Source organism: Trichosurus vulpecula, chromosome 2 (assembly GCF_011100635.1).
Source record: "Trichosurus vulpecula isolate mTriVul1 chromosome 2, mTriVul1.pri, whole genome shotgun sequence".
Taxonomy (NCBI): Eukaryota; Metazoa; Chordata; class Mammalia; order Diprotodontia; family Phalangeridae; genus Trichosurus; species Trichosurus vulpecula.
The window spans coordinates 130,566,824-130,586,973 of NC_050574.1; the positions used below are offsets into that span (position 1 = coordinate 130,566,824).

General features: G+C 37.9%; 1 protein-coding gene across 1 annotated transcript; it reads left to right on the plus strand.

The window, feature by feature from the left end:
- The first annotated feature begins 464 nt into the window (after nucleotides 1-464).
- On the plus strand, nucleotides 465-14,919 carry LOC118840037 (NXPE family member 1-like). The gene is made up of 5 exons (XM_036747543.1): nucleotides 465-680; nucleotides 7,238-7,971; nucleotides 8,440-8,501; nucleotides 13,785-14,000; nucleotides 14,357-14,919. The coding sequence occupies exons 1-5, from the start codon at nucleotides 558-560 to the stop codon at nucleotides 14,890-14,892; spliced, it is 1,671 nt and encodes a 556-aa protein (XP_036603438.1). The 5' UTR covers nucleotides 465-557; the 3' UTR covers nucleotides 14,893-14,919.
- The last annotated feature ends 5,231 nt before the right edge of the window (nucleotides 14,920-20,150 follow it).

Genomic DNA, 20,150 nt, shown 5'->3' on the forward strand with positions numbered 1-20,150 from the left:
GAAATAAAACTCCTCCTCCCATTTCTTACAACACGGAAGTAGGAAGTTTTTGGAAAAAAAATATATATATATATATGTGTATACACACACACACACACACATATATATATATATATATATATATATATATACGCACACACACATATATATAGTCTGTCAAACAGGTTCAGTAAAGGAAATAAGCAATAACATTGTTCAACTTGCAAAATCCTGCTATTTAAAAAAAAAAAAACTTTTCCCAGCTCAACAAATCTCTAATGGTCTAACAGTAAGCATGTCTTTTGTAAATTAGTGACTGGGCGAATTCACAGTGAGTTCAGAAAATTTATTTTCTAAGCAATTCTAAATGGTTGAATGTCAAACCTTATACGTCTCTTCAGAGTGGATTTCTCTAAGAGTTGATGACACATTTCCAGAGCCAAACAGATACCATCTGGAAAGGAATTGCAATAGATGTGAAGAACAAGGTCCTGGAAATCAAGAGCTATTAAAATGAGGGCAGATGAGTATGAAGAAATGTCTTTTTCCTTGGGCTCCTGGATGTATTTCCATCTTTCATGTTCATTTCTTATAGGATTCTCACTATGTCTTCAAATAGCATTGCCTGGAAAATACTGCTGATGCTAAGCTCCCTGTTAGCTATGTGGGTGTTCTTTATGGCTTCAGGAATTTTCTCAAAGGTAAGATTACATCTATTAAAAATTATGGGCTATGACAAGAGGAAATAGAGTTTTGCTATGTGTAGGATAAAAGGTACTGTCTCTACAATGCCAAGTAAGTTTAATATTTTAGGAAGGAGGAGGATGAAGATTTGGGAAGAAAGAAATTTAGCAGGGTTGGAAAGGGTAGAGATGCTGGATTTCTTTGGCAAGGTTAGTCAAATTATAGTTGAAGAAACTCCAGGAATTCTATTCTCTGCTATGGCATTAATCCTAGGCAAGCCACTCAGCTTCTTGAGTCTTCAATTTCTTCTTTTGTAAAGCAAGGAGTTTAGACTTGATAATCTCCAAGGTACTTTCCACACCACAATATTCAAATTGGTTTAATTTGATTAGTGAGGAATCATAATGTTATTTCCAGTTCTTTTGTTACCTAGAGATCTGTCCTTTGCCAAGGAATTTAATTTCTTCTGGTCTCAGTGTAAGCAATAAAAGGTACTACTTGTCTGGCCAACAAGAAGTGTTTGGTAAATTAGCCTGGTGTAGAGGAGGTAGGTAGATAGTGCTAGATTGCACAGTGGTTAGAGTACCAGACCTGGAGTCAGGAAGAATCATCCTCCTGAGTTCAAATCCAGCCTCAGATATTTACTGGTGGCGTAACCTTGGGCAAGTCACTTCATGCTGTTTGTCTTAGTTCCTCATTTCTAAAATGAGCTGGAGAAGGAAATGGCAAACCACTCCAGTGTTTTTGCCAAGAAAACCTCAAATGGGGTCACAAAGAGTTGGACACAACTGCAACCTCTTAACAACAACAACAAGAGAATCAAGAACACTCCATCTGGAGTTAGCAAATTTAGGTCCAAACCATGCACCTACTACCTTCTACTTGTGTGAATTTAGCATGTCACCAGAAGTTTTTCTGGGTTTCAATTTTCCCATCTAGAAAACAAGGTGTTTGGACTAGATTAATACTAATTAGAACTGATTATCAGCAGTTTCAGTTGAGTAGTAGGTTCAGAAGCCAGATTGCAGAGGGTTCAGAAGAAAGAAAGAAGGTTAACTGAGATGTGGAAGATAGATATAAGGCAATAGCTAGTGGAGTTGACAGTATCTAGTGAGGTTTTGTTTGTTTTTGTTTTTTTAGGTTAAGGAGACAGGTATAATTACTGGTGGTAGGGAATGAACTTTCTACCTCTAAATACTTTCTTACACAATGCAATGACTGGGAGCCTTGGAGAAAAGTTGTGTCATTTTGTTGAGATTAGGGGTGCTCGCAACCCCAAAATAGTGACACACCAGGTCCTACCTGAATGAATATGACCCAAGACTTCTTGCAGCCAAAGAAAAACAAAGTTTATTAAAGATTGACCATATTGGGGAGACTCTTAAGGAGCCTGAGCATTTGTATCACTATTGCCAGTGGGCCAGATTAAATCTGAGCTAGACTGAAATCTGAGCTAAATAGAATCTGAGCTCCTTCATAGAGGCAAGATGGATCTTATATACAGAAAGACTGTGGGAGGGATATAGGGTTGGCCAAGTAGTCTGGGGTGATGGGAGGAGGGGTGTATGGAGGGTCTTGAGGAGGAGTCTAAGGAGGACCTTGATTGGACTGGGGTGACTAAAGGTCAGGCTCCTGAACCAAGAGAATGGGATTGAGAGTGAGAAGTAGCTGAAGGCTACCTGGAGATAATAGACAATGGAGGATTAGGCTAGGTTAATGGTAACAGAGATTTGGGCCTAGATAAGGGGAGGTTTATGGCCTCAGGCAAAGGCCAGATCAAGTGGGAAGATTCAAAGAGAGTTCAAGGGGGATCCCAGAGCCTACACCCCATTGATTTCAGAGTTTATGAGAGCCCTCAAACGTTAATGCTAAGCATATTCAGACTTGTGTCAATTACTGTAAGGAAGCCCCTTAAAACAAAGAAACAAAAAGTCCTCTTACTCCCTCATGTACTTGGATCCAATGTCACTAGCTTCCTTGCTGTTTTTCCTGACTCTGGGTATTTTTACTGGCTGTCCTCAAACTTGTAACTCTCTCACTCTTCATCTCTGATTCTTGGCTTTCCTGGTTTACTTCAAGCTTCAACTAAAGTCTCACCTTCAGCAAAAATCCTTTCCCAGTCCTCCTTAATCTCAATTCTTTCCCTTTGAGGTGGTCTCCAATTTATCCTGCATGGATCTTGTTTATATATAGGTATTTATTGGTTATCTCCTCTATCAGACTGTGACCTCCTTAAAGGCAGGGGCTTTTTAAAAAATTTTCTTTGTATCCCCAGTGCTTTAGCACAGGACATGGCCCGTTGGTATTCTTTGGTCATGTCCTACTCTTCATAATCCTGGGGGCTGTACTGCACACAGGGTTTTCTTGGCAAAGATATTGGAGTAGTTTGCCATTTACTTCTCCAGTGAATTGAGGCAAACAGATTTGCTCAGGGTGTCACACAGCTAGAAGTGTCTGAGGCCAGATTTGAACTCAGGAAGATAAGCCTTCCTGACTCCAGGCCCAGCCCTCTATCCACTGAACGATCTAGCTACCTCTGAATGGTAACCAGCTTGATAAATGCTGGTTAACTCAATGATTGCTTCTTCTCTCTTTCCTTTGCTAGATCTTCATCCATGTCAATTCTGTGGATATTCCTCAAGACTGTCCTGGGCCATCTTCTCTTTTCTCTATCATATCATTCAGTGACCTCATCCTCCTCCTTGGGTTCAGTCATCATCTAATGTAGAATACTGTCTGATTGAAAAATCCTGCGCTAGCATCTTTTGTGAGCGCTAATCCCATATCACAAACTACCTCCATGACATTTCAAATGAGAAGACCTATAAGCATCTCAACCCAGCATGTCCAAAGAAGAAACCATTATTTTACCCTAAAACTTTATCTGTCCTCCAGACTTTAAGGGCACCACCATTCTTCCAGTCAGCCAGGTTTACAACCTTACTGTCATCTTCAACTCTTCATTCTCACTCTTCCCATATATCCAAATCAATCCATTGCCAACATGTGCAAGTTCTATCTTCATACCATCACTCATGTAAGCTCCCTTCTCTCTACTTTTATAGATGACACCTTATTTCATGGCTTCATCACCTCTAGCCTGAATTATTACAATATCTAATAAGACTCCCTGTCTTAAGTTCCCCACCCTCTCCAATCTATCCTTTATATATCCACTAAAATGATTTTCCCAAAGTAGAAGATTGACCATGTCACCTCCATACTCAGTACATTCCAGTGGCTCTCCATTACTTCTAGAATTAAATAAAAATTGGCATTTTTTGGCATTTGCAACTCTTCACAACACTGTCCCTCTTTATGTTTCCTGTCTTCTTGCAAATTATCTGTGTCCACACATTCTGTGGCCCAACTATACTGGCCTACTTACTGTTTCCCATACAAGAAGCTCCAACTCTTGTCTCCTTGTCTTTGAACTGGCTATCCAGCACACCTCAGTTTCTGGGAATCTCTGGATTCCTTGAAGACTCAGTTCAAGCACTGCTTTCTTTAGGAAGCCTTCCTGACACTCAGGCTGCTACTATTTTCTCCTCTAATGTTAGCTTTTATCTTCTTTATACATGTTTTGTTCTTCTATGACTGCGTAGTCTCCTCCTATTGGAATGTAAGCCCCTTGAGGGCAAAAACTATTTTGCTTTTGTCTTTTTATCTTTAGTGCTTGCTACATAGTAGTTGCTTAGTAAGTGATTTTAAGTTGATTTTTTTTTGCCAGTTTTGCTAAACTGTTAAATGAGAAACATGCCACAGATATAGTTCTCCTAGACTTAATGATGCATTTAAATTGAGAAGATAGAGATGGGTCTACTGTAGATTAGTGGTGTCAAGCTCAAATAGAAATGGGACCACTAAACTATACATAAGGATCCCTGTAAGCCACATACTGACTTAGAAAACCATGTATTAACATTATCTGTGTTCTGTTGTGTTTTTATTTATTTTGTTAAATATTTCCCAATTACATCTTAATCTGGTTCCAGCCACCGTACTTGGGAGTATCATGGGCTGGTTGAATGTTTGACAGTGTTGCTCTGGATAACAATATAACTACATGGATCTAGGACTAACTAGACTTAATGGGAAATCATTAATTGTTCCATATCGATGTGGCAAGAAATCTGTAGTAGAATACTTGGCCCTGTGCTTTTTAATATTATTATCAAAGATTTGGATTAAGGCATTAAATATCATATTCATTAAATTTGTAGATGACACAAAGTGAGGAGTGATTACTAACACACTGGATGATAGAGTCAAGATCCACAAAACACCTTGACATTGTAGATCCAGTGTTGACAAGTTATGTATTGTTATAGTTTGCTGATCACTTTTCTAGAACATTGAGCTGAATCCAATATGATGAATTTCAATAGGGATATATGCAAAATTAGGGGAATTATGATTAGAGAGTAGTTTGTTTGAAAAAAATCTGGGCATTTTAATGGACTATAAACTCAATCTGAGTTGGTAGTATAATTCAGAAGACAAAAAAGTTCAAGCAGACTTTGATTGCTTTAATAGAGATACATACACCTTCTAGGAAATTGGTAAAAAGTAAAAGGCCTTATGTACTCTGCCACAGATAAGATGACATCTGAATGTGATGTTTAGTTCTGGGAGCCACAGTTCTAGAAGGACATTGATAAGCTGGAGAATGTGCAGAGCAGAGCAACCAGAATAGAGGAATGCTTTTAGTCCATGTCCTGTGAGAATTGTTTGATGGAACATGTTTAGCATGTAGAAGAGAAGACTCAAGAGGATCATAACAGGTGAATTTAAATATCTGAAGGATTTTCAAATGGAAGAAGGTTTAGACATGTTTCATTTGGTCCCAGAAATCAGATCTGACAGCCATGGTTGGAAGTTCAAAGAGGAAAATTTAGGTTTGATGTCAGTCAGTTAATAAGCATTTATTAAGCATCTACTGTGCTAAGTATTGGGGATACAAAGAAAGGCAAAAAACAGTCCCTTCCCTCTAGGAGCTCACAATCTAGTGAGAGAGACAACATGCAGACAATAATTAGAGTTATCTAAAAGAAGAATGGGCTCCATTGAAAGATGATAGGACACCTCATTGGAGTTATCCAAGCTAGGGATGAACAACTATTTGTCAGGTATGTTAAAATGCAGATTACTTTCAGGTATGTGTTGGACTGGTAGTTAGGGTCCCTTCCAGCTCCCAAATTCTGTAATTTTGTAGTAAGGTGCATTGGTAACTAAGGTGGGGCCAATGAAGGGAGGTCTGATTATGTCTTCATTCCCAAGTAGGCCCAAAATCCCTAGCTACCAGGTGCTAAGCCGAAGTGGGCATGAAGCCCCCAGGGCCCTAAGGGGAGTTGCTTAGACCAGAGCCAATAGTAAGAGCTTAAGTTCTGGTGGCTCAGATGACATTTGATAATGGCTAAAGAGTGCATAAAAAGGGAAGACAGGGCTATTTGCAGAGGGCTCTCACTCTTGGTGGTGTGCTGATGTGAAGACTCTGGGCAGCTGTAGTTAAGAGCCCTCCAGCTTGTAAACCCAGATGTTCAGACTTTGTGAAACTTTGGTAACTATGCATTGAGATTTGAATCAGACAAGGTCTGTCTGCTGATGTTTGTAATTTGTTTGTGTTTGCTCTGAAGTTCAGGGTGCTGTTTCTTTCCCCTGAATGATATTTATACACTGGATTAAAGTAAGACTGTTAACCCCTTAATGTTGCTTTCCTTAGTAAAGCAGATCAAAAGAACCTGGGCTTCCAATGTTCCTGTGGTTGGGCTTGTGTTTGTTTTTCACCCTCACAGCAGCTACTAGCCGAATTGTTGAAACATAAGGAGACACAAAGGCATTTACAAAACACAGAATCCTTACCTTAAGGTAACTATTATCGAGTTATAGCTTGGCTTATTTGGCATAACTTATGGGAACATAGCTCCAACCCTTTATTCCTTTCTTTTTTCCCCTTTGGTGGTTTTATCCTAAACCTCTGGTAATGGGTTTACTTGTTTGCTTAACCATGTCTGATAAATGGATCAATAAGCATTTGTTAAGTGCCAGCTACATGCTGAATATTGTGTTGGGCATGGGAAGAAATGAAGACAAAAATAAAATAGTGCCTGGCCTCAACAAGTTTATATTCTACTGAGAGATTAAACATATAACTGTGTATGTGTGTGTATGTGTGTGTGTGTGTGTGTGTGTGTGTGATATTATATTATATACAAATAAAAAGTTTTTTATTTGTTTCCTTTTGCAGGATCTGGGGAGTATTATCAGCCAAGGAGATCAAGAAAGGCTTTATAATCTCACAGTTGGTCACCACTGGACTTCTTTTTCCAGCTTTCCTCTTAATCTCTCTTTCTTTCAAGTTGATTCTTACTTGCTGGCTTGTCTGTCTAATTTCTCTAAAGCTCTCTTCTCAGGTGGCTACTTCCAAGTATTAGGGATCAAGAACAATAGAATAATGAAGATTGAAGATGAGAAAGTTGTCATTCAGAACTTTGTAAAGTCACCTATGATGATGTTCAAATTGAAACAGTTTCTATGGTCTGCGTACATTGAATTATGTTTCTTGTTGTTTCAGTTTTGGCCTACATTAAAACTTCCCATCTCTGTACATCACTGGAACATTTCCAAAAAGTTCTTATCTATTGATGTGCCACTCACCACAGCCATGGCACCCACAGAGATCAAGAAGAAAACAAACAAAATAATCAGTCAGCTAGACCAACTTATCCCACATAGACCATTCTTCCACATGAACACCACCACTAGTGCAGCCCACAGTGTGGCCACCATCTTTAATCCAAAGACCACCTACTGCAGGGGAGATCAGCTAGATATTCTCCTGGAGATGAGAGATTTCTTGGGGCAAAGAAAGGAATATGGAGGAGACTTCTTAAGGGCCAGGATTTCTTCCCCAAAACTGAAAGCAGGAGCTTCAGGAAAAGTGACTGACTTTAACAATGGCACCTACCTTGTCAGTTTCACATTATTCTGGGTGGGCAAAGTCTCTGTGTCTCTTTTGCTCATCCACCCCAGTGAAGGAGTGTCTGCACTCTGGAAAGCAAGGAATAGGGGCTATGATAAGGTGATTTTCACAGGCCAGTTTGCCAATGGCACATCGCAGGTCGTCACTGAATGTGGCCTGGTTTTAAAGACAAGCACTGAATTGTGCCAATATCTGGACCACCGAGATCAAGAAGCCTTCTACTGCGTGAGACCTCCAAATGTATCCTGTAATGCACTAACTCATATGAAGAGCAGGAATAGTGAAGTTTCTTATCTTAGTATAAAGGAGAAAACCCTTTTTCAAAGGTAAACAGAATTTCAAATATACAAGCTGATGTAGATAGAAAAGCTAGGGTTCCATACTTCATGTGAAGATTCTTTTCCTAACTGAGCTATATTAATGCAGAGTTAGAGTCACATGAAATTAATTCTTAGAAAGAGATATTTCTGGGAAAGCATTTTCTTTTATACACATTCGTAGTTTTCAAAAAGTGACTGATAATCACTGGATTCTTATAAACAAGTCTTGGTTTTCTGGTATCTAGGAAGAGATATGATAGGCTAGAATTGTATGCAAAGATCTTCAGTTCAAATCTAATTAAAACGAGAGTAGCTCACATATATGAACTTGGAAGTGTTGATTGTAAATGTCATTATGCAAACCTAGAGGTTAATAGCGGAAAGGAGCAAAGTAGGCAGAAGTTTAGAAAAGACTGGATGTGGGCTAATCAATAAGGCCTAAGAGTGATAAATTTATCTTTCTGTCTTTTGAAGGTCCAATGTGGGGATTGAAATTATGAAAAAGTTTAAATCCATTGTGGTATCAAACTGTAACAGTAAGTCAACTCTATGCTGTACTGGGTGATACTTGATCCCTGGTCTTTTTAAATGAAAATTTTCTCTTATGTAATTTTCACTCAGCACAAATCAGAATAGTTAGCAAACTATGCTTCTTTATTTAAAAAAAAAACACTGAATGCAAGGAAATGTTTTTAATCAAACTTAAAGTCAGTCTTCATTCTGGGTTCAACTATCTCTCTGCCGTCATCACCATCTCAGTACTTAGAACTTCTTTTAGATTGTATGTAACTGAACAAGATGGAAGAGCTTAAACTTAGGACTTATTCACATCTATACACACTCTCAAATGTTTTGACGGAGGTGCACAGAATCATAATTAGAAAGCTCAGATGGTTTGTGTGTGTGTGTGTGTGTGTGTGTGTGTGTGTGTGTGTGTGTGTTGATTTTTATACTAGTCCTTTGGTTTAACAATCTTTTTTCCTATACACCAGAAATTCCATTCATTTTTAGCAATCAAGCTCCAAGGGTTTTTTTTTTAATTTCTTTTAGTGAAACACCCTCAATTTAAGAGTCTGTAAGCTTTTCTTCAAACTTTCAGTTTTGCCAAGTGAATTTCAGTAATAAACACAGATCTTCCTTACCTTATTAAATAGGGAAATTTCTTCTAAATTGTGTGTAAAATAAATCTCAGTAAAACATTTGACCAGTGGCTTAGATGATTAAATCTGAGCTTTGATACTTAGAAAAAAAGTCTCTCAAAGACTAGATTAAAAAATTTTGGTGAGTTCTAATCTCTTTGCTTCTGCCCAACTTCTTATACCCAATCATTAGCTATCTTCTATAAATTTTACCTTTTTAATAATTTGTGTCTGTCTATTTTTCTCTATCTACTTCAATCTCTAAATGAATCCCTAATACCCTAATGCCCTCATACCTAATTCAATCCCTCCCTCCAATCCATGTTTCCCACAATTTCCAGATCCGTGCCTTATGCATAGGTTAGTTTATGTTTTTCCTCTGTTCCAAATAATTCCAGCAAGATCATGAACAGCGAGGTTCCATCTTACCATTCCAATCAATGAGACACTGCCCTTTCCATTTTTCCTATAATTGAGCCTCATGAATATCCCCTATATAAGGCCTGAGTTTTCTCTTCCTCTAGACTCATAGCATGCCTTAACCTTGCAATGCCCTCTACCCTAGCCTTAATTTCAACCTGTTAAAACACTACTTGTCCTCTAAAGTCCACTTCAAATGCCACCTCCTCCAAGCCATTATAACTGATCTTTAATAGTCATGAATGATCTTTCTTTACACAAATTTCACATAGAACTTTGTAGGCTGATCTCTTATGCACCAGTATATTATTTACATTAGTTATTTATGTTTGCGACATATTGGTTGGTTGGTTGTTGTCCTTTGTTCTAGAAGAGGATCAAAACGACATCACTATGTTTGAGTCAAGTTACAATGCATCTGACTGTGGTTGATCAATCCAATATGAGCTTGGAATGCTCTACCACAGTTTGGGCACAAATAATCCATGTGAACATTTGGGGCAGATTCTCTAAATTTGCACATCTCAAGTTTCTTTTTAGCTACTTCAATTCTTCATTGTTCATAGAACACAGCACCTTCTCTGATGAGGGCACAACATGCTGGGAAGTCCTGTGCCAGTGTCTCACATGTCAAACAAGCAATTCCAAAGTTCTTGAGAGAGATTTTGAGAGTGTCCTTGTATTACTTCCTCTGGCCACCATGTGAGCTCTTACCCTGTATCAGTTCTCCATAAAATAATCTTTTAGGCAAGCCTACATTTGGCATTCAAAAATGTGGCCAGTCCATCCTAATTATGCGCAATGCGGTAGAGTTTGAATGTTTGGAGATCATTCCATGCATAGAGACAGCCAGAGAGAATGCCCAGAGCTGAGAAATGGAATTTCTTTGTCATGGTACAACCAGGAAGTCAGTGTCACTAGATCATAGAGTATGTGTTGAGGAGTAAGGAATAAGAAGACTGTAAAGATAGGAAGGGGCAAGATTATCAAGGAATTTGAATACTAAACAGAGCATTTTCCCCTGGAGACAATAAGAAGCCACTGGAGTTGATTGATGGGGGCGTGGGGTGCAGAGAGAGAGAGGACGTGAGACCTTTATTTTAGGAAAATTACTTTAGTAAGTGAATGGAAGGTGAATTAGAGTGTAAGAGAGACTTGAGGGAGGCTATGGCACTAATCAAGACTTGAGGTGATGAAGGCCTACACTAGAGTAGTGTTAGCATCAGAGAAGAGAATGGGATGTGTATGAGAGATGCTGCAAAGGTGGAATCAATAGGCCTTAGCAAAAGATTGGAAATGGGGAGAGGGGTGATGGATAGTGAGGAGTCCAGAATGAGTCTTAGATTGTGAGCCTGATGGACTGAAAAGATAGTGTTGCCCTATACAATATCAGGGAAGGTAGGAGTTGGTGGGGAGGAAGGTTTTGGAGAAAGATAATTAATTGTGTTTTGGACATATTGATTTTAAGATGTCTATTGAACATACAATTCAAGATGTCTGAAGGGTAGTTGGAAATGCAAGATTAGAGGTCAACAGAGTAGCTGGGACAGTATAGGTAGGTATGAGAACCATCAGAATAGAGATGACAATTAAATTCATGGGAGCTGATTAGATTGCTGAGTGAAGTAATACAGAAAGAGAAGAGAAAGGGGCTCAGGACAGAACCCTAAGGGACATCTACAGTTAACGGGGGTGATCTAGAGGAGGGTCTAAAAAAAGGAGGCAAGGACCAATTAGGTAGGTAGGAGGAGAACCAGGAGAGAGTGTTGTCCCAAAAACCTATCAACAAGAGAGTGTCAAGGAGGAAAGAGTGATAAGCAGTGTCAAAATATGCAGAGAGGCCAACAAGAATGAGAATTGAGAAAAGGCCATTGGATCTGGCAACTAAGTGCTCATTAATAACTTTGGAGAGAGCAGTTTCAGTTGAATGATAACAATTAAAAGCCAAACTGTAAGAGTTTAAGAAGAGAGTAAGAGGAGAAAAAGTGGAGGCACATATTGTAGATGGCCTATTCGAGGAGTTTAGCTATAAAAGGACAAATAAATATAGCAGTCTAGTTAGCAGGGGTGGAAAGATGAAGTGAGATTTTTTTTTTCAGGATAGGTGAGAGATGGGCATGTTTGTAGGAAGTAGGAAATGAGCCAGTAGACAGGGAGAGATTGAAACTAAGTGAAAGTGGGGGTGACAGAGTGGGCAGAGTGTTGGAGGAGATAGTCTAGAATGAGATTATTTGAACAAGTACAGGGATTAGCCTTGGTAAGGAGTAAGGCCACCTTATCACGTGAGACAGAGGTGAAGGAGGAGATAGTGACAAAAAGCATCTGAGTGATAGAAGACAAGGAAGAGGGGGAAAGAGGGAGTTCATAGAAAAATGGCTTCAGTTTTCTTCTGTAAAATCACAGTCAAAATTCTCAGCTGAGAGAGTATGGGTATGTGGAGACATGGGAAGTTTGAGAAAGGATGAAAAGGTTTGGAAGAGCTGCTGTGGAGAGTGGGATAGTGAATTGATAAGGGAGGTATAGTAGGATTGCCTAGCAACAACAAAGGCCCAGTTGAGGCTGTTTTTCTTAGAAGAAGGAAGATAATTCAGTCAAGAATATTCAGTAATAGTAATATATGTTAAAGGAGAATAAGGAGAGGAGGAAGAGAAACACTTCAGGAGGATGAGGTAGTCTATAGTGTGAAAAGCTATGGAGAGGTTAAAAATTATAAGAACAGAGAAAAAGCTATTAGATGCATGAATGAATGAAAAAGTACTTATTAATTGTTTATTATGTGCCAGATGCCTAGGATACAAATAACAAAGAAAAGAAAGTCCTTGCTCTCAAGAAGCTTATAGTCTAATGGGTGAAACAACACACTTTGAGAAGTGATGGCCAGAGAAGATACTTTGATGTGGAAAGGTAAAGGTATGGTGAGTTGGGCCATAGGAGAGTAGAATTAACACATTATGTGAAAAAAAATGCCAAAGTTAATTAGATAATGGTTTGCAACTCCAGAACTTGAGAATTAACTGGAGAAAACCTAGAGAAAAGAGAATATCAAGGAAGAAAGAGTGATCAACAGTGGCAAAAGATATAGAGAGGTCAAGGAGAATAAGAATTGAGAAAAGGCTATCAGATTTGGCAACTAAGAGATCATCATTAACTGGAGAGAGCAATTTTGGTGGAATGATAAGGTTAGAAGCCAGATTGTAAGAATATGTGTGTGTTCATATACATATATATATATATATATATATATATATACATGCATATAATATTCCACTTCAAATTACAAATTGCTCAAGTTTTACATTTTTGTGTGTACAAATAGGTGCACATGGGCACACAACACATGTACATCAAGTTATGTACGATAACATGATATGAGGAGATGGGGATTTCAAGTTGAGCTAGTTTGCCTGTACATATGTGCACGCATACACACACATACATATGTACATGCATATATGTTTAATGTGAAGGGATGGCAATTTCAAATAGAAGATTGTTTTAAAAAAGATTGGTGAGATGTTGGCATGTTTGTAGGAAGGAATTATCAAAGACGAGAAAGAGATGAAACTATGAAGGAGGCAAGCTCCAGGAGAAGAAAGGAGAGGACAGGATTCTAGACCATGAGTAAAAATATTGGTCTTGCCAAGGAAAAGAAAGAATCAAAGGAGGAGAAAATGAGGGATGATGTCAGGGGACTTTGAAGTGGAAAACATGGAATAACAGGGAACACATGATAGACGGACTCACTTTTCTATTTAACAAGAAAGCAAGATCTTTGGCTTAATTATACCTCTTTGTTGAACTTAACTAAAACTGTTTCACCAAGATCCCGTGATCTTGGTAGTGCCAAGCCTTCATTTTTACTAATTTTTCCCCATTATTTTCTTTCATACCTTTATAAGCATTTTAATCTTATACTTGAACTTTGTTGCTAGGAAGCTAAGTGGTATAATATATAGAGAATTGGACCTGGAGTTTGGGGAAGTCCCGAGTTCAAATCCAGCCTCTGACACTTACTAGTTATTTGACCCTAGTTACATTACTTAACCTTTATTTGCCTCAGTTTCCTCATCTGTAAACTGGCTAATAATAATAATAATACCTTCATCCCAGGATTGTTGTGAAGATCAAATAATATGATATTTGTAAAGCGATTTACAAATCTTAAGGTACTACATTAATGCTATTAGCTATTTTTATTTTATCTAGTTGTATATAGTATTCTGTTGGTAACTTTATGTAAATTGACATTTCTTTTATCAGACAGTGAAATGGAGAGAGAAAAATGCCATATTGGAATAAAGGTCCCTGTTCCCAGTGGTTATGCTTTGCAAGGGAGGTGGATTTCAGCACCATGTAAACTTACTCAGTTTAATGCTATGAATATAATCAATGATTGCTTGAAAGGAAAACTCATTTACCTCATGGGAGATTCAACACTACGTCAGTGGATACTCTACTTCCCCAATATTGTGAAAAGTATGTCTGTCTCATATATTAATTTCCAAATTAAAGCTGAATTTCATGTTGTTTAAAGTGATATTTATTTGCATTTTTGTTTTGGCCTTATGAATAAATGTATAACAATACAAACTACAGAAATATAGTTTTATATAGTTCATAAATATATTTTCTCATGTACAAATTATGAGGGAATTGAATTAGACTTTAATGTCCCTTCTCATTCTGTGCAAGACGGCTCTGCCTTTGATGGTCAGGAATGATGCTCTTACCAATCAAGTTCTTAAGGAGCAGGATACATGGTCGATCATGTTTTTGAAAATATTACAGATATGTTCTTTTCCTGAAATATATGTTCATTTGTTTTTCATCAGCCCTGAAAGTTTTTGATCATCATGGAAGTGGAAAGTTTAAAAAACATGTACTTGTGGATGTAGAAAGACATATTCACATTCAGTGGAAAAAACATGGACATCCATTTGTCACTACACAGCTCTTCTCAATGAAAGATGATGAGTATGTTGCCCGTGAAATCGACAGAATATCAGGAGACAAAAACACAGCCATTGTCATTACTTTGGGACAGCATTTCAGACCCTTTCCCATTGATATCTTCATACGAAGGGCCATCAATGTCCGAAGGGCCATTGAGCGACTGTTCTTGAGAAGCCCAGAAACCAAAGTCATCCTCAAAGCTGAAAACATAAGGGAGATGTACATCGAGGCTGAGAGATTTGGTGACTTTCATGGCTATATTCAATATCTTATTATGAAGGATATTTTCCAAGACCTCAATGTAGGTGTCATTGATGCCTGGGACATGACTATTGCATATGGCACAAACAACGTGCATCCGCCCAACCATGTTGTTGAAAATCAGATTAACATGTTTTTAAATTATATCTGCTAAGAGACAAATAAAGAAAATCACCAGGGATTACTCTCTGTAGATGTAATAGATTTACCTGATATGTTCCACAGCCAGAGAAAACCACATTTAAAGGAATAATTCCAAAGTTCCATTGGGTAAATTTATTAAAGAAGATGACACTCAGAGAATAGAAATTTAAATGATTAAAGTTTTGAAAAAAATTTCTTAAGAAAGCTTATAGAAAAGGTAATATCATTTTTAATTCTGTGAAATATTATTTTGATGGTGCTCTTTGATTTCCACTGAGGATAAAATAAATAGAAGCAAACTTAAATAAGAGGATGAGGCACTTCTGGAACTATATGAGTCATGTCATATGAAGAGCTCCTACTGTTCCTATCAGCAACTCAAGCCAAGCACCCAGCAAAACATGTTCATGCTATCTTCAAATATAGCAAACATATCATCCATGCCTTTATCCAAGTCATAGATTAAAAACAGAATAGCACAGCACCGAAGTAGGTCACTAGGACACTCTAGCTGAGACATCCTTCTAATTTGACATTCACTTATACATGACTACCACATAGGTTCAGTCACTCAAGTAGTTTCAAATCCTTCCAAATGTATCTTCATCTTGTTGACAAGAATGGCAGAAGAGAAAGGTATTTACTTTCAGTTTAGCCAGGATTAAGGAAGGCTTTACAGAATACCTAGGGGGCAATGGGATCTCTAAGAAAGAAAAATTAATTATCTTAAAGGTCCTTATAGAATTATCAGAAAGCTGGGTCAATGATCTCTGAAAGATCATTTGGAAGAAAAAAAAATCATTCTTCTAAAGGCAATGGAGGCCCATATAATACTGCACTAGGGTTAGTAAGCAGGTCCTAGAAAGGCAAAGATACCCTTGCCAAACCAAATTAAGAGAAGAAGTATGGAGTAGTGGGAAAAGTGATGAATCTGGAATCAGAATTGCTTGGGTTTGATTTCCAACTTTGACATATATATTCAATCTGGTAATTATGGACAAATTACTTAATTTCTCTGGGCTTCTCTTTCCTCATTTGCAAAAACAGGATCAGTGATTACTTTAAAATATTCCTTATAGCATTGTTTTCAGGCATAAATATGTAGGAAACTATGTCTCCTACTTCCTTAAGTCTGGGATCTTAAGAGCTTCTCAGACTTGTTTCCTTGGTGGGACATTGGGTTACTATTATGCTCTTTCTATGAAATGCAGTTTACTTAATCCTCACATCCACAAAGCTATTCAGATCTGCTCTTTGGGCTTTGAGGGATTTTCCCCTTTCAAGCCATAGAAGACATTAAAGGTCAATGTAGTCCTATCTCTGAGGGGTTTATCTGTCTCAGGTTGTAGACAGTGCTATATAATAAGGTAGTCTTTTCTCTGTCCTCTCTTCAGACAACCAGGGATGCTTCACTCTAAATAGCTCCCAGCAATAATACCATTTGTCCAAACAGATCAGTCAACAGGATCATTTATAAAATCTATGGTCAGCTGGTCTCAGCTAAGCTTAGGTCACAACATCTGCTTTTGTCTTCTCCCTTTGCTTTATGTTATTGTCTTCTTCCAGCTTCTTGGATCCATCTCTCTCTCTCTCTCTCTCTCTCTCTCTCTCTCTCTCTCTCTAGCTCTCTCTCATGTTCTCTGTCTCTGTCTCTCTCTCTGGCTCTCTGTCTCTCTGTCTCTCTCTCTGTCTCTGTCTCTGTCTCTCTCTCTCTGTGTCTCTCTTGACCCCCCTGACTTTTGATATCTTGGCTTCTAAACCTGAAACATTTATTTTGGCTTTTTGCTTAACTTCTTCCTCAAATCAGGCATACCAACACTTCCTGCCCCCAAACATCAATTTCTTTCCACACATATAGCCACAACCCAAGTTCAACCACCTCAAGCTTGAACTGCTTTAATAGCTATAAAATTGGTCTTGTTTCTAGTCTCCCCAATCCAATATATCTTCTACACGGCTACTAAAGTAGTTTTCCATAAGTATAAATCAAACTATGGTCTCTCATACTCAGTAGACTTGAGTGGTTCCCTATTACATTCGGGATCAAGTACATATAATGTCTTCTAACTAATCCCCTCTTACCTTTCCAATGTTTGTATTTTATTCGCTTCTACACATTCTAAAATCCTTCCATATTAGCCTGCTTGTTCTTCCTACATAATCCATGATTTTGCACTGACTTTCCTCTATGTCTGCCACCTTTTATTATCCCTGTCTTCCTTCAAGACTCAGCTCAAATGCGTTCTGTAGGAAGCTTTCACCAGTTCCCCATGACCCACCCTAAGCCACTAAAGCCTTTCCTTTTAAGATTAACTCCAATTTACTCTGTATAAATTTTGCATGCATCTATTTATTTATATGTTATTCTGTCCCCTGTAAGGTAAGCTCCTTGATGGCAATGACTGCTTTTTTACTTAATTTTGCCCCAAATTTAATCTTTTTTTATTGACAAGAATTTATCTTTTTTCCATCACTCCCAGGGAAGAATTTAAAAAAAAGAAAAACCTTATAACAAATAAATACATTAGGGGGAAAAACAAAACAAATTCTACATTAGACATCCAAAAATGTATTTCTCATTTCTGCTTTTTCAGTCTATCCAAGAGGTGCGTAGTACACTTCGTCTTTGATTCTCTGGAATCATAACTGTCATTTAATTGATCAGCGTTCTGAAGGCTTTCAAAGTTGTTGTCTTTTCTGTCTAATGTTATTATTATATAAATTGTTGGCCTAGTTCTGCTCATTTCCCTCTCTATCAGTTCACAGAGGTCTTCCCAGTTTCCTCTGAAACTGTCCATTTCATTATTTCTTATAAATCAATAATATTCTTACATATTTATATACAAGTATCTGTTTAGCCACTTCCCAAATAAGTTGTTATCTCTGTAGTTTCCACTCTTACGCTACTATTAAAAGAATTGCTATAAATTTTTGTATGTATATATACATATGTGTATATGTATGTGTGTGTTTATGTGTGTGTGTGTGTGTGTATAAAGAGAGAGAGAGAGTTCTTTTTTTATCTTTTTGGGTATGGTATCACTGGGTCAAAGGGTACGTAGGTATAGTTAAGTGACTTTTGAGGTAGAGTTCAAAATTCCTTTTCATAATGGCTGGACCAATTCCCAGCTCCAATAACAATGCTATTAATGTGCCTGTTTCCCTGAAGTCTCTCTAACAGTTATCAATTTCTTATTTTGCCGTCTTTGCCACTCCCATGGGTATGGGGAGGGGCACCTGAAAGGTGCTTAATTTGATTATCTGTCAGGTACCTTGTTATTTACATGTTATCTCACACATTGAAAGATACATTCCTTGAGGGCAGTGACTATTTTTCTGGTTTTCTTTGTATCCACAGGGCTTGTCACAGAGCTTGACACATAGGAAGTATTTAATAAATGTTTATTGATTCATTGATAATGGCCCCTAATGAGAAATAATTGCTGGAAATATTTCCCCAATTAACTACTTCTTTTGAAATCTAAAATGCTTTGATTTTGTTCATGAAATATCATTTTAATTTAATGCAATAAAAATTATCCATAATGCCTTTTATGATTACTTTTGTTCTTTGTGTCATTAACAAGTCTCCTAATAATGGCATTTTCAAACATCATATTATATCATTAAGCAGTAGTTTTCAAAATTATTTGGTACTGAATAAAAATTTAAAAGTAAATCAGTGGAAAAAATAGATTAAAAAGAATCAGAAACTATTAAGTTCAATAACTTAGTTACAAATATGAAAGCAAACATAATTACTTTGGAGAAAATGTTTTTCCCTATATGTCAAAAACTGCTAGGAAAATTGGAAAACAGATTGGTAGAAATTAGGATTAGACTAATATCTTATACAATATACCAAAGTAAGCTCAAAATAGATCTCTTTTCTGGGAATTAAAGGTAATGTTATTTTAAAAAAATTACAATCAGGTACCTTTCATAGTATGTTTAGTAATCATAGTATGGTTTGAAGGGAATTCTTCCCCATTCAAGGGACAAAGGTGATCATTAAAGATAAAATAGATAATTTCAACTATATAAATTTGAAATGCTTTTGCATAAACAAAATCAGTGCAATAAGGAGTTAAAGGGAAACTGTCAATTAGGAAAGTTTTGCATTAAGTATACATATTGTTCATAAACATTTGATAAACAAGATTTATACATATATATGTATATGTATACATGTATACACACCTGTGTGCAGTTATATATAGTGTACATTTATAGATATAGATGTATAACTATATCTACAGATATACACACATACACATATATTACCTAAAACCATTTCCCAAAGGATATGTCAAAAATATGAACAATTCTTAAAAGAATAGCATACTTTTAACAGTCATTTGAAAAAATGCTGAGGGCAGAGCCAAGACGCCCAGGTGAAAACAGCATTTTACTGGAGCTCTCTCACAAGTTCTGTCACATTCCCCTAAAAAAGTGAATCTGAGCAGATTTGAGAGAGTTAGAAGCCACTACCAGTCTGAGTGGGACAAATTTCCAAGCCAGGAGAGTCCAAAAGGTCGACAGGAGGGATCTATACGCTGGGAGAGGGCTCGGCATGTGGAGCTGCACCAGACAGCACCAAAGCAGAAGCAGCTGCAGAAACCAACCAGCAAGACAGGCTGGGAGAAAGCTGGGCACCTGAAACTGGCAGAAATCCTCAGGCTTCCCAACACAGGAAGGGAGTCTGTCAAAGCGAGGAGAGGCAGAAGCGCAATGCCTCTGAACATGAGACATCTACTCCTGAAGCTTGCAGCCCAAATTTGAAATGAGTCTTCTTGAACTTCTGGGAGACATAATGGCCAGGTAAATAGCTCTAATCCATCCCCCACCCCAACCCAGAGAATTCCTCAGGGAAAAATGTTGCAATAGAGGAGACTGAAGTGGGGATTCGGTGGCCATGTAGTGGGAGTTCCTGAGTCCTAGAGGGGCCGAGCCAGCAGGGGTCAACACCAGGAGCCCAGACATACCCTTGCACCGCCAGGGGAAGTAGCAGACCCCAGCACAGACAACAAACAGCTGAGACCATTGCTGAAGAACAACAGTGCTGGAGAGCAGCCCCAGGGGAAAAGGAGAATTCAGGCACCAGACCCCTCCCCCATACCACAGAAAACAGAAGGCTATAATACACAAAGCCAGTAAATAGACTCACAGTCCCCAGAATGAGAAACTTGAGACAGAGATCCCTGAGCCCCAAAAGCAGAAATCCACTGTAAAGCCAGGAAGAAGCTAACCAACATGAAGAGGAACACA

What these genes read in the sequence shown, in the direction of transcription:
- LOC118840037 (XM_036747543.1), top strand. Translation starts at nt 558, where the DNA reads ATGTTCATTTCTTATAGGATTCTCACTATGTCTTCAAATAGCATTGCC. An exon ending in CTTCAGGAATTTTCTCAAAG is followed by an intron (nt 681 to 7,237) that starts GTAAGATTACAT and finishes TTGTTGTTTCAG; the next exon opens with TTTTGGCCTACATTAAAACT. An exon ending in TGTGGTATCAAACTGTAACA is followed by an intron (nt 8,502 to 13,784) that starts GTAAGTCAACTC and finishes TTCTTTTATCAG; the next exon opens with ACAGTGAAATGGAGAGAGAA.